The sequence below is a fragment of the Orbicella faveolata genome, unplaced genomic scaffold (assembly GCF_042242905.1).
Source record: "Orbicella faveolata isolate gen_17 unplaced genomic scaffold, um_ofav_v1 contig_47, whole genome shotgun sequence".
Classification (NCBI taxonomy): Eukaryota; Metazoa; Cnidaria; class Anthozoa; order Scleractinia; family Merulinidae; genus Orbicella; species Orbicella faveolata.
In genome coordinates this window covers 18,811,728-18,839,625 of record NW_028301577.1, presented here as the reverse complement: position 1 = coordinate 18,839,625, position 27,898 = coordinate 18,811,728, and the positions used below count along the sequence as shown (strand labels likewise).

The 27,898-nt window shown below is 39.5% G+C and overlaps 3 protein-coding genes across 3 annotated transcripts; 1 reads left to right on the top strand and 2 right to left on the bottom strand.

Annotated features, from left to right (window-relative positions):
- Positions 1 to 1,751: 1,751 nt before the first annotated feature.
- On the bottom strand, positions 1,752 to 12,171 carry LOC110061707 (polymerase delta-interacting protein 2-like). The gene is made up of 11 exons (XM_020768557.2): positions 12,091 to 12,171; positions 11,956 to 12,016; positions 8,434 to 8,531; positions 7,833 to 7,935; positions 7,589 to 7,655; positions 6,892 to 7,005; positions 6,662 to 6,798; positions 6,083 to 6,109; positions 5,855 to 5,980; positions 5,023 to 5,102; positions 1,752 to 3,832 (listed from the first exon to the last, which is right to left on the bottom strand). The coding sequence occupies exons 1-11, from the start codon at positions 12,147 to 12,149 to the stop codon at positions 3,721 to 3,723; spliced, it is 984 nt and encodes a 327-aa protein (XP_020624216.2). The 5' UTR covers positions 12,150 to 12,171; the 3' UTR covers positions 1,752 to 3,720.
- A 2,606-nt stretch (positions 12,172 to 14,777) lies between these two features.
- Positions 14,778 to 21,025, top strand: LOC149097472 (uncharacterized). The gene is made up of 10 exons (XM_089280401.1): positions 14,778 to 14,912; positions 15,364 to 15,424; positions 15,748 to 15,999; positions 16,946 to 17,116; positions 17,909 to 18,085; positions 18,423 to 18,593; positions 18,930 to 19,100; positions 19,305 to 19,475; positions 19,934 to 20,062; positions 20,976 to 21,025. The coding sequence occupies exons 1-10, from the start codon at positions 14,778 to 14,780 to the stop codon at positions 21,023 to 21,025; spliced, it is 1,488 nt and encodes a 495-aa protein (XP_089136527.1).
- A 4,938-nt stretch (positions 21,026 to 25,963) lies between these two features.
- LOC149097471 (melanocyte-stimulating hormone receptor-like) lies at positions 25,964 to 26,881 on the bottom strand. The gene has a single exon (XM_089280400.1). It carries the CDS (start codon positions 26,879 to 26,881, stop codon positions 25,964 to 25,966), a length of 918 nt encoding a protein of 305 aa, XP_089136526.1.
- Between the last annotated feature and the right edge of the window lie 1,017 nt (positions 26,882 to 27,898).

Below are 27,898 nucleotides of genomic sequence, written 5' to 3'. Positions count from 1 at the left end.
AACTCAGGTCTGTAACAAGCTAAAAGTGGTTCTTAATTTGAGTAAGTGCCCTTTTCCTCAAATTACTTCCTCTACACCTGTTGTCAAGCAATTACTGTCCGTTCATAAACATTGATACTGCCTTCGTGCGGATGTGTTAATTTAAGTAAAATTTTGCAGATCTCTCGCTGTTTTCAATTCCAAAATATTCAAGCTGGGCCTAGCAGGCTAAGAGGTAAATTCATAAATTTCGCGTACGTTTTAGTGGTACAAAAAAGAAGAAAACAAAGAAAGGAGGAGAAAACGGTCAGTTAAACGGAATACGGAGCCACACACACTTATGTTTTGCAAAAGGAAAGAGAAATAATATCAAGTCACACATGATGTTGACGAGAACACCAGAACACGAAAATACATTTTCGCTTTGGTATCCCGGCTTTAATAGACCTTACAACCAACCCTTGCTGTTATGATACTTTTGAACATAATTAAGATAGAAACAGGACTTACATAGGCCGAATAATCTCTCTTTTCTAGAGCTCATGATAAACATGTATTCAGAAAATGACGTATAAATAACCCTTTCAGCCCAGAAATACATAATGGTGTACAATCAAGCATACGAGGTCTAGGAATTGAAGAACCGGTCATGCAATGCAACAAGTGGAAAACTATTTTTATTCGTGTTAAAGAAAAACAGAGAATTCACCAGAGAGACTTTTATGTCCAGATCTATTGTTACTATAGCAATAATCTTCCTATGAAAGCTTTTTGGGAAAAAGTTCCATTGAAAGCTGCAAAAAAATATTCCGGCTCCATTTTCGCATGCGAATATATTTGCTTTGGCAGCCCCGTTGATCAAATATCCTATTATTCAGTCAGGCTAATGCAAACAAGCGTTGACTCCTTTCAACCAGTTCAAACACACATTTTTAATCATCTCAGGTATTCAGCAAGAGTATACAAGTGAGCCATGAACTCTTTTCAGGCAAAGCTGTAGCCTTTCCAGGCTCCCAGAGGGGAAACAGACTAAGTCAGTAGATTTGCGAATCTGGAGCCAGAAATAGAGGGGTGGATAGGCGATTTAGGAGCGTGAGACAGCGTTCAGAGGGGAGACCCTTACAGTTGACCAGAATGATGAGTTATTGCATAAGAAATTACGTGCTTCTTCGCCGGACGTTTTCGCCTACGCTGCGAAGCGCGCAGTCCTCTCACATCTAACTACATAAAAATCACGTTCGCAGATCCGAGAGAACGAACTATTCATCTTGCTTTGATGGAAACTTGAATGCCTTTTGATGAATAATGGCAATTTTTAGATCCCTGCTCAGGATGAGTGAGACTGTACACTCCCATGTGAAAGCTCAGCGTTCATTTGTAGGAGCTCATTTGTAGGAGAATCCCTAAATCGCGTTCTGTATGCGTGGCTCAATCCCATGATAACATTTTCAACCTTTCTTCCGGCTTTATGCCTGAAACGTTACCGGGATGACTCTGACGACAGTAATTCCAGTTTTTATCACGGACGAGCACAACCCCTTTCCCCTTGTCCCTTTTGTATATGCCGAGGCCCCCTTCTGCTGTCTTAGGCTCCCCACCTACTGCCACGCGTTGTGTTATCACCAAAATAACACCGTCAACACAACCATGATCCATGGCGGGCACGCACTCACCATAAGAAGCAGATGAGATGTAATCAGGTCGCATTCAACCAAAACCAAAAAGACCCTGAACATCTGTGATTTGAAAAGCACCAATAAAGAGAAAAGCAGTTAAAAAGATATTCATGTTTAATGCGCTTTGTGTAGTTTTTTTTTTTTTTAACAATCACTCTCTTTTAAGAGAGGGTTCCTGCTGTATAATAATAATAATAATAATAGTAATAATAATAATAATAATAATAATAATAATAATAATAATTGCATACATTTATACAATATTAACAATTATTTGGTTTTTGATTCACCAGCAAAATACCACTCGATGATTTAATATTGTTATTAAAAACTAAGGCGGTAAAAGAAAAACATAGTTTTGTTCATTACAACGGAAGACCTTTCTCTCCATAATTCTTCTCTAGTTCGGATTGCAAGCTAGAAAGCCCTCGACTATTAATGAAAACCTGAGGTTACTGACGGAGATTCCCTCAAATGAATCAGAGAATTGACCCCGGAAACTTTCAGAGTTTTTTATAACCTGAATGAAACGTTTTCCCTGGGCCGCTCAATTCAATCCTTGCAAGAAAGATGTACGTACGATTCGTAACTGATGACGAAGCTATTCAAAGATCCGTGTTATGTCTCCGATCGGTTAAAACATGCGCGCGAAAATTCGAAACCTCTGATTGGCTAAAGCTTGCGCGCAAAAATTCGAAACCGAGCAACAACCAATCAGAGACACTACGCGGATCTCTGTAGAGTGACGTCATTAGGGTGTAATTTTGGACGTCTCTCTTGCAGAGAATGACTACGTAAATAAACGCTTCTAGCTTTTCTCACACCCATTTGCAAGTTTTAACATTGTCGTCAAATGAAACGTGTTTTATAGCATAACTCAGTGGCTGACTATTGGTGGTCTCACAATTTGCAAACAGAACACAGCTGAGTGGCTATACCAGTAATTAAGAGTTAGATTATAAGCTCTCAGCCTGGAGGCAGAGAGCGTACGGCCCAATTCTCCACTTGGAGAACGGTTAAATGATGATGATAAGCTGAGTCAACTATCACGCATAGAACTCAAAGCGAATAATCTAATTGTTGTGGTTTAAATCTTCTGGTCATTCAAAACTTATCTTTATTTCAAAAACACAAAGAAGCGGCCGCCAGTTTGTTAACAATCGCTCACTGCCACGCTTCTCGCTATCTACAACAGAATAGATAGTGAGTAGCCTAGGCAATCTCAGAATAGCATACGCGATAGAACGCTAGTAGATTTATACTAACAGCGATTACATACGGACAATGAGAAAACCAATCAGACTTCGCGGATTTCCAATAAAACACGGCTGAGTAGCTACTAATGATGACCAGAAGATGGGTTGTGGCTAAAACCATCACTGGATCAGTATTGCCGATTTCCAAAAGACCAGCTATCGTCACAATTAGACTGCTCTATCTTGGTTTTTATCTGGACTTTGACAGTTGACAGTAAGCTTTGCCCATCGCCAGCTGAGCTTATGAGCTCGAGATTTCTATCACGTGATAGTTGACGAAGGTACAACCCGAGTCAACTATCACGCATAGAAATCGAGAGCGAATAACCTAATTGTTTTAGAATAAATTTACTAGTCGTTCAAAGCTTTATCTAAATCCTCTTCACGGATACTTCGCAAACGCGAAGAGGCCGCCGCCAGTTTGTTAACAAGGGCAGACTATTTACAACAGAATAGAGAGTGAGTAACGTAGCCAATTAGAGAACGGCATTCGTGATAGAACGCTGGCAGACTTAAACCAAAGTCGATATAAACCTTTATCTCGCATTTTACGGATTTCAGGCTTAAAAAATAAACCGCCTCTCATCTAACAAGATTCACAGTCTCTAAATGCTGAAATTTCTAACCAGGTCCATTCTTTGTCATTTGCAGATTCTAACTGCGAACAGAACACTCCGCCTTTAAATTCTTCCACATTTAGTGCTTGTAGAAGTACATGCTTCTGCTAGCTGCAATTGTACGTGTATGTTGTTCCAATTGAAAATTAGACGCACAAACAGGTATCTATATATCAGGTGCAAATCTGTTTTTTAAGTCTTTCCTGAAGAATCTGGCGTGTCTTCCTCTCTGCTGTCCAGTGCAAATGGTGGGATTGGTGTTTCGAATGTACTGCCATCAGATCGTTCGAATCGATATTTACCCCTGTGTAAAAAATAGCCACAACAACAACAGTGAAAAAACAAGACCACACTCGCACTAGCCTGTTGGGACGATCGAAAAGCGGCAGGCGACGAGCGAGGTCTGGGAAAGAAAAGGAGAGGTCACGAGACCTCTCCTTTTCTCTCCCGGATCTCGCTCGTCGCCGATCCCGCTGGTGGCCCGCTCGCTTTTTCGATCGTCCTCACTGACAGAGAGCCTGGAACAGGCTACACACACAGCAGTGACAAGCAGTCGGGGAGACTCAACACAAAGGATTAATGAAATGGGAAGAGAACGTTCAAGTAAGAGGTGAAGTAGAGTAAGGACAACAAGTTTTGTTTAGTATAGGTTTTGCCGTGCTAGAAAGGCAATTTTAGATGATATTTTGTTAACCCAGAGCAAGTAAAAAAGAGCTTCAGGTAGCGCTTCAAGCGGAATTATAAGGAAGCAGTTTGAATCCACTCAATTGACACGACCAACAGCCCTATGGCACAACTTGTGTGACTGTTTGATGGACTATATTAATAAGTAGCCCCTCTGTTTTCTTAGTCTGTCCAGCGTGAAGCGAAAGAAAGTGGAAAAGGAAAAATAGCTACGCGCGCAAGAGCGAGGAAGCGTTTTGTCTCTTGCGAGGCCATTTTCCTCAATATAATATAGTATAACGTTTTACTGTCTTAGAAACAGTTGGGTTGAATCGACCGGCAAAGGTAAATAAACCGCGATAGCGAGTTAGTTATGCTGACATTTTGAGTGTTAGCCGTTCGTTAGCACTTTGCTGTGAGGAAGGCAATGCTCGACAGCTTCACTAACTCGCTAATATATCTTTCGAAGCCCCAGGCACTTTCACGAGGATATTCTTTTATCTCCCTGTTTTACGGTCAATTTTCCTTGAAGCGATTGCAACTACCTGAAAGACACGCGAACTTGGCACGACAACTGATAACCATCAAGCGTGCCTCTATTAATAGGGACCTCTGGCCCCAGAATTAAGTTTGAGTATGACCTCCTGCTTTCAAAACATTCCTGTTCCTAGAACCCTCGTTTCTCCCTGTTGCTGACTGGCAGATGCATAAGTTCTGGGAAGAAGATAGGCATACTGCAACCAAGATGATCCCTCATAGTTCCTGTCTAACAAAACGTGTGCCTCATCCTGCTTAAACCAGTTTCACCAGTTGGTAACTTTTTTCACTTACCACATGTTTCCACTGGGCGCTTGTAATGAAAGGTGGCTGCTGTACTGGAAAGCGGGTTGTTGTGGTGATAGAACAGGTTCCTGATAATCAAATAAATGGTAAGTGAATATCTGTCTGCTTGTCTGCTTGTCTGTCTGTCTGTCTGTTTGCCTGTCTGTCTGCCTGTCTATCTGCCTGCCTGTCTGTTTATCTGTCTATCAATGTAAGTGTAGTGTTCCAAGCACAAGAAATTTGCACTGTGTTTAATCATCTCACCAATCAAACAGTCTCAGTGTATTAACCAGTGTAAAATCATCTCTCTCTCCCTGTCCCTGAAAAATCTAGAGATGTTAACTGCCTAACTTCCATCCCTGTCAAAAGTTTATCCTCTCTGTTGTGTATCTCTTAGTCCTAACATATTCTACTTTGGGTTTAAATTGAAGAGCAAGAGAGTTAATTCCTCATATAGGCCCAGTTCCCAAAACAATCACTTTAAAGCTAATTTTTAGAGATGGAACCCATTTCTCCAGCAGATGTTACCATGCCTGTTGCATGGATGTCAATGTGGAAGATAAAAAATGCATGTAAATCTGCTTGGGCTGTCCATGTGAACAAATTTCACCTCACAGGATTGGCTATTTAAAGGCCCTCCTGGGATTTCTGAAACCAGGGGCGATCTAAAAAATAACTTAAGAGGGATTACCTTGGGAAGAAGTCATATACAGAGGATCACCTCTCTTATCCTTTGGCGGACTTCGTCCTCTCTTAACATACAGTATGTCGAGTCACACATACAGTAAGTTGTGGACACATTTCCCCCTCCCTTCCCTTCCCTCCCATCACCAAGTCTTACCTGTCCAGCCACACCCCTCCCTCTGACAGTCTCCAATGTGCCTGACAGGCTGAATATTCTCCAGTGCCTCTCACGAAGCTGCACTGTCTCCTGACCAAGATTTTCAATTCTGATGCAGTAACGCCACTGAAACAATAAAATTACACATTGTACAGTTAACATTTTAAAATCAGGTATAAGCATAGTGAGCATTTTTAAAGAACATTTTGAACACTGAAAATTACATACCCAATAGTCTTGCGTTGGAAGGGTGTTCTGCAAATGAAAATTCAAAATTCCAGTTACTAATCGCATTTTAACCAAGACCTTACTTCTGACCAACGATTTTAGAAGAAAGTACTCAAGTTCTACATCCCAAATAAAAAACCATGCACTTCATAGTGGGATAAAAGATGTTTTACCCAACAGGTAAAAGAAGTTTACAACTAGGGTGGACTACAAGGATTAAAACCAGAGTAATGGATGGTGCTTAACACTTGGGGAGGAGAAGGACCTAAAACTGTGACAAAGGAAGAGTGGGAAGATAAAACACTCTGAGAACGAGGTTGGACTCAGCAGGGCAGGACAGGGTCAGGGGACCTTTCAACTAAGTCATATTTGGAGGTTTACAACAAGGTGTGGCAAGGAATGGGTTTAAACCAAGGTGAGGGACATATAACGGGGAGAGAGAAGGGGCTAATAGCCAGGGTGGGGGAGGAGGCTTATCACTCAGGCAGGAAATGGAACCTTATGACCACCCTGGGTTAAAGCTTGTGACAAAGAGAGGCAGAGGGACATGACACTTTATGTTACAGCAAGGTAACAAACCTTTACTCCCATGTAGAATGGCATAACAGTAATCCTTATATTGTTAGTAGTTTCTCTGTGCACATCTGTCAGTTCTAACCACTTGTGGTTCTTTTCCTGCCAAGATTGCAGAGCTTCCCGAGGGGCAAAAGATGGCACTAAAATGGAAGAAATAATTATATTTATTGTTTTTAATTATATAATTTTCATTCCAGTGTACAATTTAACATAGAATTTTAATTTCACTGTACCTCTTCCAGGTTCAGGATACAAGAATCGATCAAACAGTTCATGATGGATTGGACGCGAAAATGCATCAGAAACCATGTAAGGAAGGACGTCCTCCTGGGATATGTAATCCAGCCCTAAAAATAAATATCAATTAATATATAATTGTGAGTCTTGTGACCATTCTTAGCCAAATAGCAGTTCATGTGTATGTCACCCTTAACATATGTGAGAGTAACATCACAAGCATCATGGATCTGAGATCATAACTTGTCAAGGCAGAGATTGTTGTTTCTCATCATAATAGATCTATATTTAATGATTAGAAAATGTATTATCATTATTTTTGTCTCACAATGTAGTCACTTGAGATTTATGTATGACAAATTATTCTTGCATTTTGATTGGTTGTTATTCATGATCAGTTAGAGGACAGATGCATAGACAATATCATTAACATTTTTTGTTTTTTTTATTAATATATAAAACAAACAGATTCCATGCTGCTGAGCGTCTGTTGACACACTGGGCTATCGCACTGTGTGCCAGTTTTTTGTTCTTACCACAGTTTGATGTCATCTTGATCAGTTACTGAACAGATGCACAGCAAATGGTACTATTTATTAAGTAGATGGCTTCTCATCATTCGATCTACATCTCACGAGACTAGAACATAAGACAAATGATAATACACTTTAAAATTAAGATCCAATCTCTTGCCTGGTATAGAGTAAAGTGCATTGTCACTTTCATATCCGAGGAATGTCACAATCTCTGGTTGAGCTCTCTGAAAGACAGAGGAGAAATCTATTTTTAAACTGCTGCACAGTAAAATACTGCCCATCCTTTGAGAAATATATGTTCAAAGTTTGAAATCAGACAGCAGTAGCGTTATTTTTTAAGGGATCAAGCTGGGAGAGAGAGGGGGGTTGCACATGACACCACAATTGGATGGAAAACTTACAACGAATGGAGAATCTCTGTTGTCAATCAGGCCCTGATAATATGTCTGTGTTTCTGCCTTTATCTCCTTCCCAGGATTGTATGATCCATTCTCGTCAAAGGATCTGTTAATGAAAGAAAAGTTGTTCCTATTATAGGTGTAAATAGAAGGCAAATCAACAGATTTTTATAAAAGCCTAGGTCACTGTCCTTCTCTGGCCCATTACCCCTTGGGGTTCATGGTTAGAAGTCAAGGTCACTGTCCTTGTTTTGCATTCTTGGGCAAAACACTTTAGTTTCAGTTCACATTGCTTTCTCTAGCCAACAAAATGAGTGGATGCTGGTGATGGAAAATCTTTGGGCAATCTAAACAACTTCTAAGGGGGGGTCAAGGGGATAGCAAATTATCATTATTTAGGTACATGTATCTAAATCCTTTAACACACACTATACACCAACAAAGGCAGTGTCAAAGTTGCAGGGAATAAAAGCCCACAAATTAAAATGCTATCCATGGTGAGATGGTTTTAAATTGTTGTATGACTAAATTGAAAAAATTGTTTTATGACTAGCAGAACTAGTGCATTATTTAAAACTACTCTGCTAAATAGTGTTAGACTCACTTTTCATTCTCTCTTGTTTCTTTGTCTCTATCATACACTCTTGCTGTCCAAGTAAAAAGAATCACTCCTCTATAACCAAATATTCTGTGAAGAAAAAGCTGTGAACAGAAAACAAAACAAGAAGTGTAACATGTCAGGCACAAAAATAACTTTGAGGTCTACATTCTTGCATGCATCTAAGGAGTTGACAGGTATTTCTCTCTGCATGTTCAACTATAATAAAATATTTATTGGCCATTCCAAAAGTGCACAGGGAATAGAGGCAAGTTTCAAATTTTAACTAACTGATAAACAAACACCACCACATGAAAGATGAGTTTGAGATTGGTCATTTGACAAAGTTTGATTCTTTTATTAGGGTGAACACAGACCAAGTTATGGACCTAGAAACATGGTTCAAAATCTACAGTATAAACATCTCTTTTGACTAATTTTGAGACGGCATCCCTCAAAACCATATAAACTGCTAAAATTTTTATGATTTTGGTTTTGGTATCTGTAACAAGCAGATTTTCTGGGAACAAATTTTTAACATACTGCCCAACCCCCATTCTGGAGGTCTAGGGGCTGTTCTTTGTCAGGCTTCTACCCTATGACCAATTCAGCATGGTTAGACCTGCCAGGGACAAAAGTCCCAGCCAGCACAGCTCGATGTGTCCTTGAGACAAACAAACTTCACCACCACAGCAAGGTGTCAGCACAAAATGATTATAAATATGAGTTTGGTGATATTCTTAAAAATGGGCAAACATATTAATGATTTTCATCTCAGCTTTCTTCCGTGTTTCAAGGTCCATAACTTGGTCGCTGTTCACCTTAAAAGCACCAAACTTAGTCTAACAACCAATCTCAACATGATCTTTCATGTGGTGATGTGATTTATCAATTGGTTGTAATTTGAGCCTTGCCCCAGATACCCCATCCTCTGCAGTAATCCAGGTGGTAACTTTGATTGGTTGTTCCTTAATAAGGTTTTCATTACATTGAAGCTTGCTGATTTGCAAGGAAGGAGCTTTGGAATCCAACAAATATGAAGGTAACTTGGAATTTAAAGAACATTGGGAGGGAGAAAATCTAAAAAATGATACATGGGGGAAGGGGCAAGAAGGGAGAGTACTGGCCTCCCACTAATGTGGCTTAGATTTGAATCCTAGACCCCATATTTCAAGTGGGTTGGGTTTGTGGGTCGTGCTATTCACATTCTGGCTCTGAGGGCTTTTCCTGGATTCTCCAGTTTTCCTCCCACTCCATAAAAACCAAATTGATCCAGAAATAGCAGAAAAATAGCTACACTTTGGATGGGCCACTGCTAATTCCCATCTCAGTTATTTCCATTTATAGATAAAGCAAGAGCACTTGCCTCATGTAAAATCTATCCTGCTGCATCATAAAACAATTCTTATATTTCAAATTGCTGACTCATACATGCCACTTGAACAACATGAACTTGGGCTGCCTGTGCTGTGTACATCAAGCCCTCTCACGCACAGGCGGCCCAAGCTCTCAATGTTATCCTTTTTTTTCCTTTTTATGCGAATGTTCAGGCTAACGTGACATATGGTGTGTACTATTACATAACGACCGAATTTGACCACGCGAAACATGACTCCTGCCTTGCAGCATATGGAGGTGTTGTGTTATAACGGTTTGAATTTATAAAGGTTTGTATGGGAATGCAACGGCTTTGCTTGAAAAGCCAATTATTCTTATATTTTGTGAATAAAATCTACTTACTCTGTTGCTGTGTTGCATTCTTTGTTGTTTGCCAGTTCCTCAGGCCGATCTAATGCGATTTCGGCAAGTTATCGTTCTGTGGGTTTCCACTACTAAAAGAAAGACAAGGCCAGACACTGATTTCCGGAGTGCCCACCACTCGAAGCGAATAAATCCACTGAACATAACCCTGCCGGCTCAATTCCTCCGTAGAATCGAAGAAGAAATGTTGAAGTTCCATGTCAGTTCACTCGCTATGCGATTCCATCCACAACGCCTTCGCAACGATACATTTATTTCGAGATTGCTTCGCTCACAAATTCGAAAACAGCCACATCACAAAAGTTAGGACACTTTCGCGGTGTTGGGTAACTATAATTAGCCCGACCGGGGGTAGTCAGCAACGATTTGTCAACAGTCAAACCAAAATGCTCCCCGGGTACCCTCGTGCTTTATTTGTCAAACCCATAAAGGGAGTGCCCGGTTACTCGGGGAGCATTTTGGTTTGACCCTTGACAAATCATTGCTGACTATCCCCGGTCGGGCTAATTATAGTTACCCAACAAATGTGAAAGTGTCCTAACTTTTGTGACGCGGCTGTTTTCGAATTTGCGAGCGAAGTAATCTCGAAATAAATGTATCGTTGCAAAGGCGTTGTGGACGGAATCGCGTAGCGAGTGAACTGACATGGAACTTCAACATCTCTTCTTCGATTCTACGGAGGAATTGAGCTGGCAGGGTTATTTTCAGTGGATTTATTCGCTTCAAGCGGCGGGCACTCCGGAAATCAGTGTCCGGCCTTGTCTTTCTTTTAGTAGTGGAAACCCACAGAACGATAACTCGCCAAAATCACGTTAGATCAGCCCGAGGAGCTGGCAAAAAAAAAAAAAATACAACACAGCAACAGGGTAAGTAGATGTGAAGGTGAGTTAATCAACATGACTCGAGCATGGGACAAAGAAAAAAAAAATTCTGAGTCTTTGACAGGAATCAAACCCCTGACCTCCCGACCACCGGGCGGGCGCTCTATTCACTGAGCTATGAGAACTCATGGAGAGCAAGGTCATTTAACTGAGTTCATATATGACAGGTGTCCTGCATACTGCTAGGATCAACACTATCAAAGTCATCGTGAGTAGTGATAAGTTAATAAAGATGGTGAACTTATCAGGGTAAGTAGATTTTATTCACAAAATATAAGAATAATTGGCTTTTCAAGCAAAGCCGTTGCATTCCCATACAAACCTTTATAAATTCAAACCGTTGTAACACAACACCTCCATATGCTGCAAGGCGAGAGTCATGTTTCGCGTGGTCAAATTTGATCGTTATGTAATAGTACATGCCATATGTCATGTTAGCCTGAACGTTCACATAAAAAGGAAAAAACAAGGATAACATTGAGAGCTTGGGCCGCCTGTGTCCCACGTGGGTCACATTTGCCCTTAAAGAATGCCCAATAACAGGATAAAATACAGTTGTCTCATATTTGGTCACTTTTGCAGAGGTACATGTGACCCATAGTTTCCGCATGTACCTATATACAGTTTCGCATGGTTCATTTAATCAAATATGCAGTTAGGTAACAGGTAACATGTTTCAAATCTAACCCGGGTCACGCATGACACGAGTGCTTTGAGAGAAGAGACACATCAGAGTGTCTAAAAGATATCCGAAGTCTTACTGCACAATTATCAAGATGTTTTCAAGAATCGTTCACTAGCGCATGTATCCGCTACCAAACTAAGAAGGATTTATATAAGTTTATGACCAAAGGGAGATTATGTAAGTTCGTGAGAGTAGAAATACCTGTCCTGGTTCATATTTTCCGCCTGTTTTGGGGTCTTGAAAACGTCCAATTTCTGACAACCTGGAAAAGTAACTATGAATAAGTAACAAAAAGAAGAGGTGGACGGTCAATAAGGAAGGAATCTGCAAACTTACCGAGCGTAATACCGTCTTGATTGGAGCAAACCACACAAAATGTTACGCAGCTTCGCCATCTTTTTTCACCTTTCCACGGAAAACCGCTGGACCATAAAATGTGAACACGCAACGGTACCAACGAGAGGGCCTGGGGAAGAGATTCCAATGGATGGTGCGCGTAATGCCCTGGTCTTTGCGAGAATGCAGTGCGTTAATTTTTGCGAGCACGAGCAGAGATAAAATTTGCCTTGCGAGCAGCGAGCACTTCGTCAATTTTCCGTTAGCCGGAATCTCTCTTTTATTAAAAGGAATTTTTTTTTTTTGCACCAAGTAATCTGGCTAACACCTAGCGCAAAACAGAACAATAGTAATAGTAATATTCCTCATGTTTTCATGTCTCTAGATTACTTTCTACTTTTGTAGGTGCCTTGACCATTCGCCAAGAATTCTTAAGCGCGTCAGCAAAACCTAAAGAAATATGTTTCCGGAAATATTCACAGCGCGTGCATGTTTCCCCAATGTTCCCAGTTTTACCATTAACGAGAATCCGAGCATGCAAGCTGTTGCAAAAATTTTGCGAGCACGAGCAAGCGAGCACTAGTCTTAAATCGAATGGGACCATTCGATAGCCCTCGTACTACGAATGGATTACTACAAGTAGCACAGTTCTCCTAAGCTCCTACGGAGCCGTGAACATTTTACAAAATAATACACAGTCGCGTAACACAGCATAAATATAAGAGTTTGTATGGGAATGTAACGATTATTTATAACAGTTCGAAAAATAGAAAAAGAAATTCATTAAAGTGGGGGTTACCTAAAAACACACCATTTTTTCAAGCTTTATTCGTGGAAAGATTTAATTCCAAACCATGGCAAAGTATACATTTTTAGACCAAAGATTATGAAAAATGTATTTTTGGACCCTAGAACTGTACCGTAACCGGATACTGGCTGATTAAATCTGCCACCTGTTGGGAAATGCCTGGGCTTACTTGAGAAGAGATAATTCCTACAAGAACGGATCACAATGAATATTTGTTTACATTTTTTAAAAGAAGACAAATAACTTACTGTTTTAAGCAGACAATTTTTTAAAAGTTTAAAACACATGAAATGGTGACCAGTTAAATCTAATACAGGAAATCCAGCATACGTTTCAATGCATAACTTCAACAAAGTGCACTGGATGGAAAAGTTCTCTACTTAAAACACAAAACTTACTCAGAACAACAAATCCTGAAAATTTCAGATCAATTGGACAAATCCTTCTCAAGATATCTTTTCTAAAAGGCAAAAATAACTCGTTTTGAGAAAACGAGCTTCGAACTTACAGTAAATGATATCTCAAAATAATACTTTGATACCGTAAAGTCAAATTCGGATAAAACAGAATTTTAGGTATAACGGCCCTCAAAAACTAAAGTTATGCTTCCTAACACGTAATTACGTCTCACACTTTACAGTGAGAAAACCATGATCCCACACACACACATCACTTACTTGCACTGATAAACCACCCGTATTTTGATATCTAGATGTTATGCCCTATAATTATACTGCGATAGAGCCCTTACCCTCGTTATTTTTCTGTAAAAAAGAAAACGAACCACTTTTTGTTTGCTCGTTTGATAAATAATTGTCCATTTAATTATTGTAAAACTCAAGTCCACTCCTACACAAAACAGTTTAGTACATGAGCTACAGACGTTTGCTCTTTGAGACACAACGTAACACTAATGAAGGGGTTATGATGGTTATGCCCGAAACGTCTGATTGTCTTTACGGCGTACATGCGCAGTTACGATGTTTATCTTTTATGCACGAGTACAGTCCTGCCTAGGTCCTACCGCGTTCTGGCATCAACTCAACAGCGCGTGCATGTAAAAACAAAATGAGAAAAAGAAGGCACATAGGTTAACAGGTATATTTTTTATGAATTTGTTGAATTCTTCAACCATTGTGCTCCTTTTGCAAACATTTTTACGAAAAAAGGCACTCCATTTCATTTTATTAAAAACACGTCTTTTTAAAACTTTGCGCGAGCCGTTTGCGCAATCATTCAGTCGGTTTGGGATCAAGTTACTGTCGTTATTTTTGAATTTTTCCTCGACAGATCGACTGTACATGACATGCAGTACAGTTCTGCTCTCAACTAGACCAAAGGGCATGCAAAAACAAAACGGTGGCTAGTGCAGACTACATTTTGAGGTATTTAACGGTAAGTAAGGTTTTTTTCAAACTTTATGAAATCTGCCGCTTTTCAAGTCGCTTCTTAACCTAACCAAAAATGATCAGTTCGTTAGTCCGGTCCGGATTGCATACTTTCCTCTAAGAATAACAGCTAAGAATAAGTCTGGTACAATCCGTTTTTGCCGAAATCAAAGTTTAAGTCTCGATCGATGCTAAAGAACTGGCCCTAGAGCGTTTTCATGAACTTTACCATGATCAACCGTGAGCCAGATTTAAAACTTGCGATTTCGCGCGTCAAAATCATAGCACCGAGGCTTCATGCTCCTCTCCAAGACGAGGCAAGACGTCATGAGGTGACCTCACCGTCGGTTACCATCAAGATGGAAGTAGTCATAGCAACTGCTCACAGTGAAAATTTTTCGCATTCGTGTTGAGGGCTTTCTGTAGCACAGTGCAAAGATAGCGAGTATATTTCGTGTTTATCAAAATCTTAAATGGAAAAATTAAGTAACATGTGGACAGGCAAATACATTTTAGGTGTTGAAGAGACTGGGAAAACTGGCGGAGTGAGCGTTGGAGATCTTTTCCCCGCTAACAAACATGAGCCACTCGACGCTTCTCATGGGGCGCGGATCATGGCCAAAGAGGTGGGTGTTATCTTTTTAATGTTTTTAAGTACGATGAATTTAGCGCCGCATTTACGAAGCAAAGCAGCTGTTAGTTATAACGATCGGTAAAATATGGGATGAAATGCTTTAAAAGCGAGCAATACACGAGAAATGAATTTGATACGGATGTATCTTCCTGAAAGTTTTATTTGTTGAAAACATGCCGCGTTACTTATTTTGGCGAAGATTTATATATTTTCTGTGAACATTAACTGATCAATGACTTATACGTCTCATATATAAAAATAAAAGGTTCGTCCAAAGAAGTAATTTTAAGCTAAATATGAGGGCTTCTGTATTTTTTCTTTTGGTTCTTATCTTTTAATTAAATTGTTTTGAAATTTTAGAACTTTTGCCATGCTGCGCCCAACTCGCCCAAGTTTTAAAGGTTCGATAAATAAAACTGTATACATAATTTTTCTTCCCCTAGTATAAGCAAGAAAATGAGCGGCTCAAAGAAGAGGTTGCCACCCTCGAAGTCCAATGTAATGGTAAGTTTCAAAATGATGTATGATGATTTTAATTTTTCGGCGTTAAACATCCGCATGCAATTGGAATTCAAACGTTACAAAAGTTTCGGGGCAAATCTTTTTAGGTATGACAACTAATCTGATGAGAGACTGCTAGAATAGTGAAAATCATATTTCATCCAACGATTCTTGATTTGTAAACACTTTTAACATTTCAAAAATAAAAGAAAGAGAATTGACTTTGCGGATAAACTGTAGCATGTGGAGTTGAGATTCCAAAACTGTTACAATCAGCGCTTTTCTTAACCTGTGAACAATCTTTCGCGATGTTTATTTTATTATAGCTAAAGACGAAGAAATCGCTCATTTTAAAGAAATTATTTCGGCAAAGGACAAGGAAATTGCTGGTCTTAAAGAAAAATTGTCAGAGTTGCAGCAGAATAGACAAGAAAAGGAGATTGATTTTGCAAAGCAATTGAAGACAACAGATGAGGAACTGAAGAAACTGAAAGAGCACATCGTCCTGGCGAAAGAAAACGTCCTCAAAAAGAAAGCAGAGATGGAAAAAATTCCCAAAGAAAAACTACTGTTTAATGGTAAGTGGCTGCCATATACGTAAAGAAATTGAGCTTTAGGACCGTTTTATGAGAAATAAGTAACACATCTCTCCGCAATACTAGCCTGCCTTTACATTCGCGCCAACTGAAACCGGCATCAGCTCGCAGAATATCCGTCTTAATCGAGGAGTTTGTCATATAATAAAACAAGATTTTACTCTATATTGCTGTTTATAGACGTGATCGAATTGAAGGGTCGGGGAAATTATATTCTCGTAAAATCAAGTTTTGCAACGCTAAAGACAAGGAAACAAAGAGCTCTGCAATCTACAGCTTATTAAATAATGCATACAAGAAAGGTACATATGATGCAGTTTGAAGTCCCTCAATGATTAATATGTATAATCCCCACAGTTGTACGTTCCAGTACTTATATTTGTTAATTACAACTTACCTTAACTATATCTTCAATCCTACCGAACTTATCCTAACGGCGAGACTTTGACTCATTATAAGCCATTAAACCCTTTTTTCCAGAGGGAACATTGTTTTTTCGGTTTCGCACATCTAGCCAGACACATTGCTCAGTTATGGACTAGATTACTTTAAATTTATTTCGTTGATGCAGGGGATTCCATTCACGTCTCTAGTGTTACCCATTTTAAATTGTCGTTCCGAGTCGCCGACCACGTGACCCAAGGGAGGGCGATGAATGAATGAATGAAAGACTTTATTTAAGTGTCAATAGTATTAAGCTTAAAAAAACTAATTGGGAACACTATTTACATAATTTACACGTGCAATTCGGTGGCGTTTGAAGGGACCCTGCTGATACCAGCTTAGCGCTGAAATGGCTAAATACTCTGTTTAAATAAAATAACTTGAAGTTGAGTTTTTAACCCACTTCGAAAAACATTCATCGATCGAAAATGCACTCTAGTATTTTTACATATCATATTTTCTTCGACCTTTTTTTTCTGTTCAGCCAACGATTGCTTCGACCTTCAACCATCATGGTTTGACACCTTGCTGCCTAGCGATATTGGATGCCTCGAAATTAACAACTATCCAGTCACAGCAAACGATCTTGACGCTAAGAACACCGATGGTTCATTTGACGAGTTGTCGAAGCCAAAGCACCCAAACGCAGCTAAAGGTATGTAAGGTGATAGAAACTTAAAACATGGCTTATTAGTGCGTCCAATGACAGCAAAGCTTAAGAAAGATTTCTCGCGGTTTCGAAATCGGCCTGATGACAGAGTCAGCAGAGGCCAGGTCTCCAAAGCATATATAGTAAACGGATTCAACATTTTTCACAAATCCAAGACCTCCAAGCTTTAAGTCTCCAGAACTCAAGCAATCCCTCCCCATTCCTCCCCGCTCACCCACCCCATGCTGCTATTCTTAAGGTTTTCTTCTTCTTCTTCTTCTTGGTTGTATTTTCTAGAACTATGATTCCTTCTTAAACTAGGCATTAATCACTCATTAGTGAAAATTGTGAAATAAATATGTGAGTTAAAAATACAAATTCTATTTTTTATGCTTAGCCAAAGGCTATCAGTTGAAAATTTCAACCACCACTTGTTCCTGTGACCAACTCTAACAGGGCTGAAGTTAAGAACACAGACATTCCAGACTTCTCTGACTCTAAGAGCAAACCGAATCCATTTAGGAAAGCTATTAGCTTAGCTAGCTGCCTTGCTAAACGGGTTCGGTTTACTTTATGCTTCGCTCATGTCATATATAAGGTGGTAAATGGTGTGTTGCGTGATAAAGGTTAGGAAGGAGTCTTAAATTTCGCAGCATTGCAGTGAACACCGGTAGCAAGCTTGAACAATTTCACAACTTCTCAGTATATTATTCCTTATTTACACACCTTGCAACACTGTGAAATGGTAAATGTCTTAATAATGCAAATCAACATTTTATGACCCTGTGACTCTTTCAGGCAAAGTTTCTCAGTTACAGCATCCACCACGTACACCACCTGTGTTCGTACCCGTGAAGGCTGCTGTATCACCTCCAGCTGGACAGGACAAACCACTCCCTGGTGAAGATGCCGAAGCTAAGGCGGTCGATAGTATCCAAATAACACCAGTAAACCTGTTTAGCAGGAGAGCAAAAGGTACGGAGAGTGGTGCACAATACTATAGGTTAATAGAGGATTTTGATTCGAAGATTAATGAGCAGATGACTGTTACAATTCTGCCTAAAAAAGTGAAAAACCGGAAAATGTTTGAGACGAGTAAGCATCTGCTCATAATGCTGATCCTACCCCTAAGAAGGCTTTAAGTTTAAATGTTTAGATATTTTGGTAAAATTTTGAGATACATATCTCCAAAGTGCTTTTGGACCTCTTCTTGGACTTCGAGTCCTTCCAACGAGCATGCATTCCTCAATTCAAACGGTTGCGAGCGTTACAAGTTGAATTTGTCTAAACAATATATATTCTATTTTCTTAGCCGAAGCCTATCAGTTGAAAAATCAACCGCCACCTATTCCAGTGGCCAACTCTAACAGGGCTGAAGTAAATAAAGCAGGCATTCCAGTCTCAGGAAAAGACTCAGCTGATTCTAAAAATACCGACCATGGAACCTCTTCCCAGCCAAATCCATTCAGGTTAAAGGTTAAAGGTATGGGTGCAGACTTAATATACAGTGTGACAAACTTTAGTATGAAACAGCATGAGTCGAAAACGTTCTTAGACTTATTAGCATTGCGGTGAGCTTCGTCAGTGGGTTTTTAGGCAAGCGTGATTTCACTGCGCCTTTTCCGAGTTCCCCATTAATAAACTCTACAGTTTCCTTTGTTCTCACCAAAGTTCCTGTTAACTCTGTTAATCGTAATCATATCCTTTTTTCCTCAAGTTAATCCAAAATAGTATTCAAGTATCTGAGCATAATCCCGACTCCTCATTTTAAGCATTACCCTTCACTTGGTAAAATTCTAGATATTTTTATTTCTTTCAGGCAAAGTTCGTCAGGTACAACCTCCACCACCAGCTCTGTTCGTGCCTGTGAAGGCTGCTGTAACACCTCCAACTGGACAGAACAGACCATTCCTTGGAGAAGATACCAAAGCTAAGGCGGTCGATAGTATTCAAACAACACCAGTGAACCCTTTTAGGAGGGCAGCAAAAGGTACGGGGAGCGACACAATACCACACCTTTAAGGTTAACTTAATTTTCGATTCGAATATTGCATGCACCTAACTGCTTCATTTGTGCCCAAAAAACTCGAAAACCGAAATATTTTTGTGTAAGTATCTAAGCATAATGTGCACTCTTCATTTTAAGTATTGGCCCTCACTTTGTTAAATTCGTGAATATTTTGATTTCTTTCAGGCAAAGCTCGTCAATTACAGCATCCACCACCACCTCAATTCGTGCCTGTGATGGCTGCTGTAACACCTCCAGCAGGACAGAACAGACCACCGTTTGGAAAAGCTGTTAAAACTAAGGCGGTAGATAGCATTCAAACAACGCCTGTAAACCCTTTCAGCAAGGCAGCAAAAGGTATGGAGAGCGACACACAGTACTATCCCTTAAGATTAATAGAGATTTGTACTCAAAATATTCAATTTTAAAAGCATTTGTTCAAGCAAAAGCTTAATCGCTCAATCACCTTGCTATTATTAGAAGCTTTGTTTTGTATTCTTGTCGATACTGTGAGTGATTTCCATTAGTTGGTTGTGCGTGCACAATATCAGCCATGATACATAGGAGCGCGCATGGCGTACGAACCCTGAGATCAACTTTGTTAAAAAAAAAGTGGTAAAAAGAGCAAAACAAACAAACAACAACAACAACAATAAAACAAAAATCTAGCTCGTAGAAAACTGAAATGTTGATTTCAGAATTGGATGATATTTCTTCAAGCAAAACGTGACTCGATTCTCCGTCAAGTACTTCAATTTAGCGTTCTATTGAAAATTTCTTTGAAGGTAAATTGCTGATTGTTTTGTATTGTTTAGGCAATGGATACATCCACCATCGTCCATTACCGTTTGTTCCAGTGACCACAGTTCTTGACGGATCTAAAATGGCGAACACTTACCCGGCAAATGCCTTCGCTCAAAGCGCCAATCCCTTCCCTCATATCGGTATGTTTGTATAACGCATGGAAGAAATCTGTTGAATCGTTCTTTTCTTTTCCGTTTAAAAGAGCATTGTTTATAGACCAGGGCCCCGTCCAAATTACGTCGAAGGAATTTGAAAACGGTTGTTTTTCTCTGAAAACGAATCAGATGTTTTCCTTCCACATTACGCCGGAGAAATTAGAAAACGCAACAATCACCGGTCATTTTGGATTTGTTTTTGCAAAAAAACTGGGGCAGGGACGTCATCGTTTTCAAAAAGCTCCGCTTTCAAAATGTTGTCCGTCCACATAACAACGAAAAGCCGGCGTTTTCAAATTCCTCCGGTTTCCAGAGCGTTTTCCAAAAGCTCCGTTTTCGTGTCGGATTAGTGGGGACCGTAGGCCTAACCGGCGTAGGAATAAAGTTGCGTTTTCAAATTCCTCCGGCGTATTGTGAACGGGGCCTGACTTAAAGTTTAAAAGGAAGACAACATGGGAAAGTCTCTTCTTGGAAGTGTGACTCCTGAGGCAAAGTTTGCAGTGGACGATGTTTACTGGAGTTTAACTTTTTCAAAGAAGGAAACCATTTTTCGTCCCTCGAATTGATTTACACTCCCGGATCTAGCGACCTATCGACTATTTTGATGATCTTTTATCTAACTATTTATAAGTTGAACGATCTGGTTATATTGTCGAACTCGAATGTGACTGACTTGGAACGATCTGACCATAGAACGATCTGATCCGGAGACCTTAGTAGTCCACACAGAGCTGCACTGTTGTCCAGAAGTCTACAAGATTATTGTAGACTTGTTGTATAGAAGTCTATAAGACTATTATAGACTTGTGTTTTGTTAGATTTGTCCTCATTGCATTTTAGCTTCTACACTGTCACTGAATCCCTATCATGTATGTTCCTCTGTTCCATTATTTTACAGAACAACAGGGATTCTTGAGCAGGACTGTCAGTAAATGGTTTGGATACTAGTAAGTATTTTCATTCAAGTTCAGTAGTAGCCTGATTCTCAGACGTCCGAGGTCGTTCGCGGCCACTTCGCTTCCCCTCTCTCCTTCTCCCGGGAGAGGGAGAGAGGGGAAGCGAAGTGGCCGCGAACGACCTCGGACGTCTGAGAATCAGGCTAGTTCAATAGTAAACCTTGGCGAATTACAACGTGTAAGTCAATGTGCACCTACTCATCTGTCTTAGCTTCGTCGCTGTCGCGCTTCACGACTCGGGGCGCGAGACGGAGCAAAACTAAGGTACAAATGACGAATTACAGCGCGATCAAATTGAACGGTTCTCAATTTAGTGTCGTGAAACCCAAACCAAAGTAATCACTCTGGCCAATCACAAAGGACACAGACAATACAATGAACCAATCAAAACTCCAGGTTATTACATGTAGCTTACGCAAAGGGCGGGAAAGCAAGTGCAGATACTCACGATTGGTTTTGGTTTTACAGTACTTGTCATTGGATGTAAAAGTGGCGCGAGTTTTTTTAAGCCATTCGTGTAACGTAGTAAGCGCAAAACCAATTACTTTTCGGAATTTAAGTGAAAACCCCTCTAACGGAATCAAACAATCACGCGTAACCCTTGGGACTGTTGCCAAGCGCAGGAAAATTTGCATATCCCAATTATGAATGGATGGATACCTATCGGAACACACCAATCAAACGAAGGTTTTTTAAAAACCCAAACCCACAATCTATCTCTCTTTGATAGGGTTCAATCAACCAATACCGGTAAACGTGATGGTTTCGTCATGTAAGGGGGAGCTTTGTGCTACAACAAGTTCGCGTTTAAGCGGGCTTTAAAAAATCCTTACTGATAAAAATATGCGTTTTGATTTTCAATTCAAAAACATTTTTTTTTGCTCTGGAATTTAATTGATCTACTGGTATAGGAAAAGATATTAACAGTGATTTTCCTTTCTCTCCAGATCTGCTTTCTCGTTCACTCAAGTTTAAATTTGATTTTAAGTTAATTCTATTCATTATGAGTTTATATCATGAAATGTCATGGACCTTGAAAACAGTTGTTACTTGCCAAATATACGTGGATATACCACTAAAAATGATTGTATATATTTTTTGCAACGAAATGCTTACTTTTAAAGATTCTTTCTTTCAAAATGATTGTGGTAATTCTTGCCAAGTGTTTTGACATGGTAATTGTATATGATTGTAAATATCTTGAAAATACCACTGAGTTGTAAATAAGATTCCAAGCATTATGTTCATATACTGCAACATTCAAAGACGTTTTTTCAAATTATTATACGTTTTAAGTGTTTATTTACAACTGACTTTGCAAACTTAGCTGCCGATTCAGTCTAGCAATTGTTTCCGCTATATCGATACGTCCTGACTTTTATTTGAAGCCTTTCAGGCGTATGTTTCATTAAGTTTAAGAGGTGTTTGTTTGCAAATATGTTTGCTTGCCGCTCCGTGATTTTCAAAGACATAGCTTAAACGTTTTCAGTTTTTTGTAAGAACCGTAAAATTCCGATTACAAGCACCCACCCCCGCCGGTCATTCTTCAGACACAAGCTCGCTTTCCAATATGAACTCTTATAATAGCCCTTACGTAACCGCTCACAAAAAAGTAGGGGAGGGGAAGGGGAGCAAAACGCCTGCAACGCAGGCTAAAAAAATGGGCCATCGCCAAAGAATTTAATTTCTTTCGATAATAGCACCCCTCCTGCCCCTACCCCGGGTATTTGTCAGAAGCAAATACCTCACTGGAAAATAAGCCCTCTAAAAATCCTTTTGGAATAAGTACAGGTCCGGGGCAGTGTCGGAATTTTATGGTATGTTACAATCACTTTTTTATGCCAATGGCGTTTGAAACATACATTGTTTTACCAGATAGCGATTGTAAGTCTTTCGAGTACTATGTAGAATAAGAGAAGGAATACTTCCCAGGCTTAGGAATCACCTAAGTCTGGGAGGTGAAAGATGAGGAATTATCATAAAGATAAGACAGCCAATAGGCATTCCTTCTCTAATCTCACATAATCTCTTTATAAAGGTTATAAACTTCTGCCAACTTTTCAGTACGTTTCTCTCACAGCGAAACAACTTAGCCGAATGAGTATACAACTTAAGAACTAACATCTAAGTGGCATATGTAAACGCCAAAATATCCTACTAAGAAGATTTAATGTAACATGTAAGTTAAGTGGAATGTGGATTAAACATTGAAATTCTGGAAATTGTGTTGTTCCTTCTTCCTGTCAGGGAGTAGCCACGTATTTAGCAGCCGCTCTCTTAAACTAGGAAAACAATCAAACTTTTCACCGCCCGTTTTAAAACTTTCTTAGCTTCTTGACCTTAGCCTGATAAAGGGAAAAAACTTTCTTAACATTTGTTGCGGTAGGTTCACTGTCGTTAACAACCTTAAGGTGATAATTAATCAGTAAGCCATTTGCAGCGAAGCAAGCAGTTTTCTTTTCACTGAAATTGGTTCCGACTAAATTCCTCTTCAGAGATCCTATTTGGTGAAATGTTACCAGGACAAGCAGCTTTCCACTAAGAAAATGTCACGAAGCAGGTGCGCAAACTTAGTTGGGAAGGGGAAATTTGCCAGGGGCTCAGTAATATCGTAAAATAGCTCCTTTAATACCCTACCATAGATATGAATAATTTACATCCGAGAAACATCACACAAACAGACTTACGTTTTATTTACAAATTCTATTTCTTCTGATTCGTTGGAAGTCCAGACATTTACAGTTGAAACATTGGAGAAAAACCGTTGAACTATGCAAAGCTATTCAATATTCCAAATCTGAACTGAATTCGAACGTACAATTTATGCACCAAACATTGACTAGTACAGCGCAACTAATTAGGGGGTGTTTCTCGTTTTCACAGCCTTTCCGGGCGGGCGTTTTATTTCTCTCCGTCTGTTCCCACCCCCTTCCCGACCATTTTTCCTGAGACAACGTGGTGGCGAATCTACTCGATCGCTAGCTAATACCGGTAAATCGTGAACACACGGAAAACGCCTGGACTGCAGGCTAGGCCTGTTTCAGATTCGATACATCTTGACGCATTGCAAGCTGTCAGTGGAAAAAGCTGTTTAAATTAATTTATCATTTTTTTTTTTTAATATTTTGTTTCAGTAATAGGGCTGGCTAGTTTAGTTAAGCCCAAGATTAAACTGCAATTTTTTTTCAAAGAAGCGAAAACAAATATTCAACCGGTGCCTCTCGTTAAATTCATGTTAATATCAAGCTACTTCAGTTTTGAAATATGGCTTTCACTGCATGTTTTGACATGTTTGTCGCTGAAAGCAGCAGTCCATTTTCGGGGAAGTACTAACATAAAGAGGAAACAGCAGAAGCTGTTGATTAATTCTTCTTTTCTCTAAACGGCAAACCTAGCCAAGAGCACCAAAAACAGCATTAGCCGTATGTTCGAGGCAAATAACATTTCTGCAAGAAGTTATGTGAGCTTATGTGCGTCATGTCAGGCTTAAATGCCAGCAGGCTAGCTCCAAAATTACTTCAACGCCATCCAGACAGCAAATACTTTTGAAATAGAAATGTCATAGGCTAAAATCTACGAATATTCACAAGAATATTTTCAGCCTAAAATCAGCAAAAAAATACGAAAATTCAGCCTCGGCCGAAAAAACAATATTCTTATAAAAAAAAAAAGCAGCGTTTATCAATGCAGAGCCCGCTTGTTTCAACATCTGCGCCAAAACCGTTTCTGTGTTAATATATGCGCTTTTGACGGTTGTACAACCACTGCATGTTGGAAATGAAACTGAAACGCAGCGGTCAGGTTGATTTAAGGGAACGCAACTAACCAACACCAATTATGAAAGATCGATTGTTTATACAAGTTTTAAGGCCTTAAAAAGGATTTTCGTATTACCGCTTGCGTGGCATTTACTTCTAAAAAACATCATTATTATAGCCCATCTCTAAAAGCAGCCTTTCCTTGATGTTTTGACATGTTTGTCGGTCAAAACAAGCGGTTCAAAAATTGGAAACAAAAGGTAAAGTCTGAAACTTTTCCAGCTCATTTATTTTCATGCATTATGAAAGTTATTTCGCATCCTATTGGCAAACTTTTAATAAATTAATAACTCTTAGATGCTCGTCAATCTAATGTCATTATCTACTTAAAGACTGGTCCATCCACAATCTGGTCTTAGCATAACCTAATTAGCATTTTTATTGATAGCATCCTTTACATTTTTGAATTCATTTTAAAATTTCAATTCTTACTTACACTTCTTTTGGAAAGCCATGAATATCACAAAAAAGAAATGTTTGTCATATGTAGTATTGTTCACAGGCAACCTTCATGCGCCGTCTAATTAAAGTTGCACATTTTCGGTGCTTGTCATTCAAGATAATGTATAATTTCTCGGACAAATTGTGTTCGGTTATGTGCAGCTTAATGCAGGCTGAATTGCAAATACCGTTGAAGTAGTTAGTGTTTTACCCGAGAGTATTTGTCCTTTCTATAATTTCACATATTTTAGTTTCCTTTTTATAACAAATCAAGTTATAATATAGCCATTAATTTCAGAAAATGGTAAAAAAGGATGCCTGCTCTCGGCAAGCCTACTTTTTTGCACAACCGTCAGTCACAATTCCACAAGCAATTAAATAATTTGTAAAAAAAAAAAGATGCAAGATTATCGCCACCATATATCTCAAACATATACACAATGTATGAATAAAGAATAATTTTCAGCTGTGTTCTTGACGTACGGCCAACTTCCCCCATGGAGAGGGCTCGCTTACTCAAAGCAGCACTTTTTCTCGCAATACTCTTCTTTATAGTATAATTTCAGAGACAGTTAATGTCTAGATCAGTTAAACACTTGTTCTCATGTATACACATAACTTTACTTAGCCTCGGCTAAGCTCGGAGTCCATTGTTACAGCCTCTAACTTGACTAGCAACAGCAAAGTTGTTTGATTACATCTTTCACCGCTTGCCGCACTTCGGCAATCTTCCAACAGTAAAGGAATGGGTTCAGGGATGAATTGAGGAACACAATGGATGTTGTGAACCGCCAGCCCAAGACCAGAGGCGACGTTAAACCGGTAAACGTTGCTAATGCTGTAACCACGCAATACGGAATGTAACAAGCCAGTAATGTGACCTGTATCAAGAGCGAGCGAGACAGGGTCTTTCTGTATCTAGCAATGTTCAGTGGACTTTCCGTTCGGTTTACGTGTACCTGGAAAGAAAGATCTTGCAGTCTTGTCTGTTGACGGCAAAGGTCGGTGTAGATCTTGGTATAAGAGATGGTGGAAGTGATTACACATATCAATATCAACATACAGCCATACCAAAGAAAGATAACGTAATTCCAAAAACACAACGCAGCGACTGCAAAATTGATGAACCAAAAACAGACTACAACCGCAAGGGTCCTTTTGAAAGTTACAACTCGTCGAAATCTTAGCCCCAACGACAAAGCAAGGAGCCTTTCCACGCTAACAGCCGTCAATGTTAACAGCGAGACCCCGAAGAGAACAACGCCCAAAAGAAAGCTTATGCCCAAGATGGGGCCACAAAGATCACGGTTTTCGTTTACAACAGCAATGAACAGAATGGCGACCAGAGGTTGTAGAACAATGCCAACACAGAGATCAGATGTGGCTAGACAGCACAGCAGAACTTTCGATGGAGGATGCAATGTCGACGGCTTTTGAAGGGCAATCAGAATCAGAATATTGCCGATGGAAGCGATGATGGATAGATGGAAGTTAAAAGCTGAAAGGAATATCACTGAAGGCTTGTCTTCTGCAGTTGTCGAGCAAATCAGTTCCTCAAATATTTTTCCATTTCCAGTGAAGTTGGACATCTTTCCGTCAAGGCCTAGGGAAGACTTCTCTATCAATTTTACGCAAATTTTTAGTCGCGGGAGGAAGTGGTTTATAATGTTCATTTACCAGGGAGTCGACAGCGGCAGTATCCGGACTAAGTTTTTTTTTTCGCAAAAAGTTAATTTTGCTTTGTAAATAACTGACCGGGGGCATTTTATAATGGCAAAGGAACTAAATTATTAATAGCTAATACGGAAACTGATGAATACAGCCAGACGGGCTTATTAATTAAAATTCAAACTAACGCGACACCGAGAGCACGCAATCAGAAGGCTGTCAGTAGAAGACTGGTTTTGTTGCAGAAGACACAAGCGAAATTGAAAAACGCGAGGACACGGAAAACTGTGAGAGTAAAGAGAGCCCAAGATTACAACACCGCCACCGACAAAAATTCTTCAATAAACATACTTGACTCTATCTATATAATCAGGTATAATTAGATGCCAATTTACTTGTGCTATGGATTGACGTGCAAAGATGAAATGCAAACATCTTACTATCCCGATGCAACAACCTTCCGAAGAACAAATTGCAATATTTAGTTCTGTTATGACAACTTTGAATTTTCCTTTAGAATTTGTTAAATTTCGCTTTCGATTGTCGGCGTTATTGAGTCTTTGTTCAAAGCATATCATAACTTTTTTGAAATGTTTAAACGGCGTACGACATTATATAATTTCGTGTTTATAGGATAATCACAGAGCCATGATTATTTCACAGTTTTTCCAGTTCATAATTTGAAAAGGACGCAACGGAAATCCGCGTGTGTGCCAATTTATATTCAAATGAAGGGATTCTAAAGAAAAATCTAGCAAGAATTATAAAACATCAAACCATGTTTAGCACAAGGCGAAACGGTACAACAAAACCATACTTGCAACACCACAATTATTTTATTGATGGAGACATTTAATTAAAAGATACGTCCGCCTCGGCTGAGAGACTATTGTCTACAGTTATCAAAAACAGTCAATTCCATATCCGCAATAACTCAA

Coding starts and splice junctions, on each gene's coding strand:
- LOC110061707 (XM_020768557.2), bottom strand. CDS start 12,149: ATGGCGAAGCTGCGTAACATTTTGTGTGGTTTGCTCCAATCAAGACGG. Junction 8,532..11,955: donor GAAAATATGAACCAGGACAG/GTATTTCTACTC, acceptor TTCTGTTCACAG/CTTTTTCTTCACAGAATATT. Junction 6,799..6,891: donor GTATCCTGAACCTGGAAGAG/GTACAGTGAAAT, acceptor CTTCCATTTTAG/TGCCATCTTTTGCCCCTCGG.
- LOC149097472 (XM_089280401.1), top strand. CDS start 14,778: ATGTGGACAGGCAAATACATTTTAGGTGTTGAAGAGACTGGGAAAACT. Junction 18,594..18,929: donor ATTCAGGTTAAAGGTTAAAG/GTATGGGTGCAG, acceptor TATTTCTTTCAG/GCAAAGTTCGTCAGGTACAA. Junction 20,063..20,975: donor CAATCCCTTCCCTCATATCG/GTATGTTTGTAT, acceptor ATTATTTTACAG/AACAACAGGGATTCTTGAGC.
- LOC149097471 (XM_089280400.1), bottom strand. CDS start 26,881: ATGTCCAACTTCACTGGAAATGGAAAAATATTTGAGGAACTGATTTGC.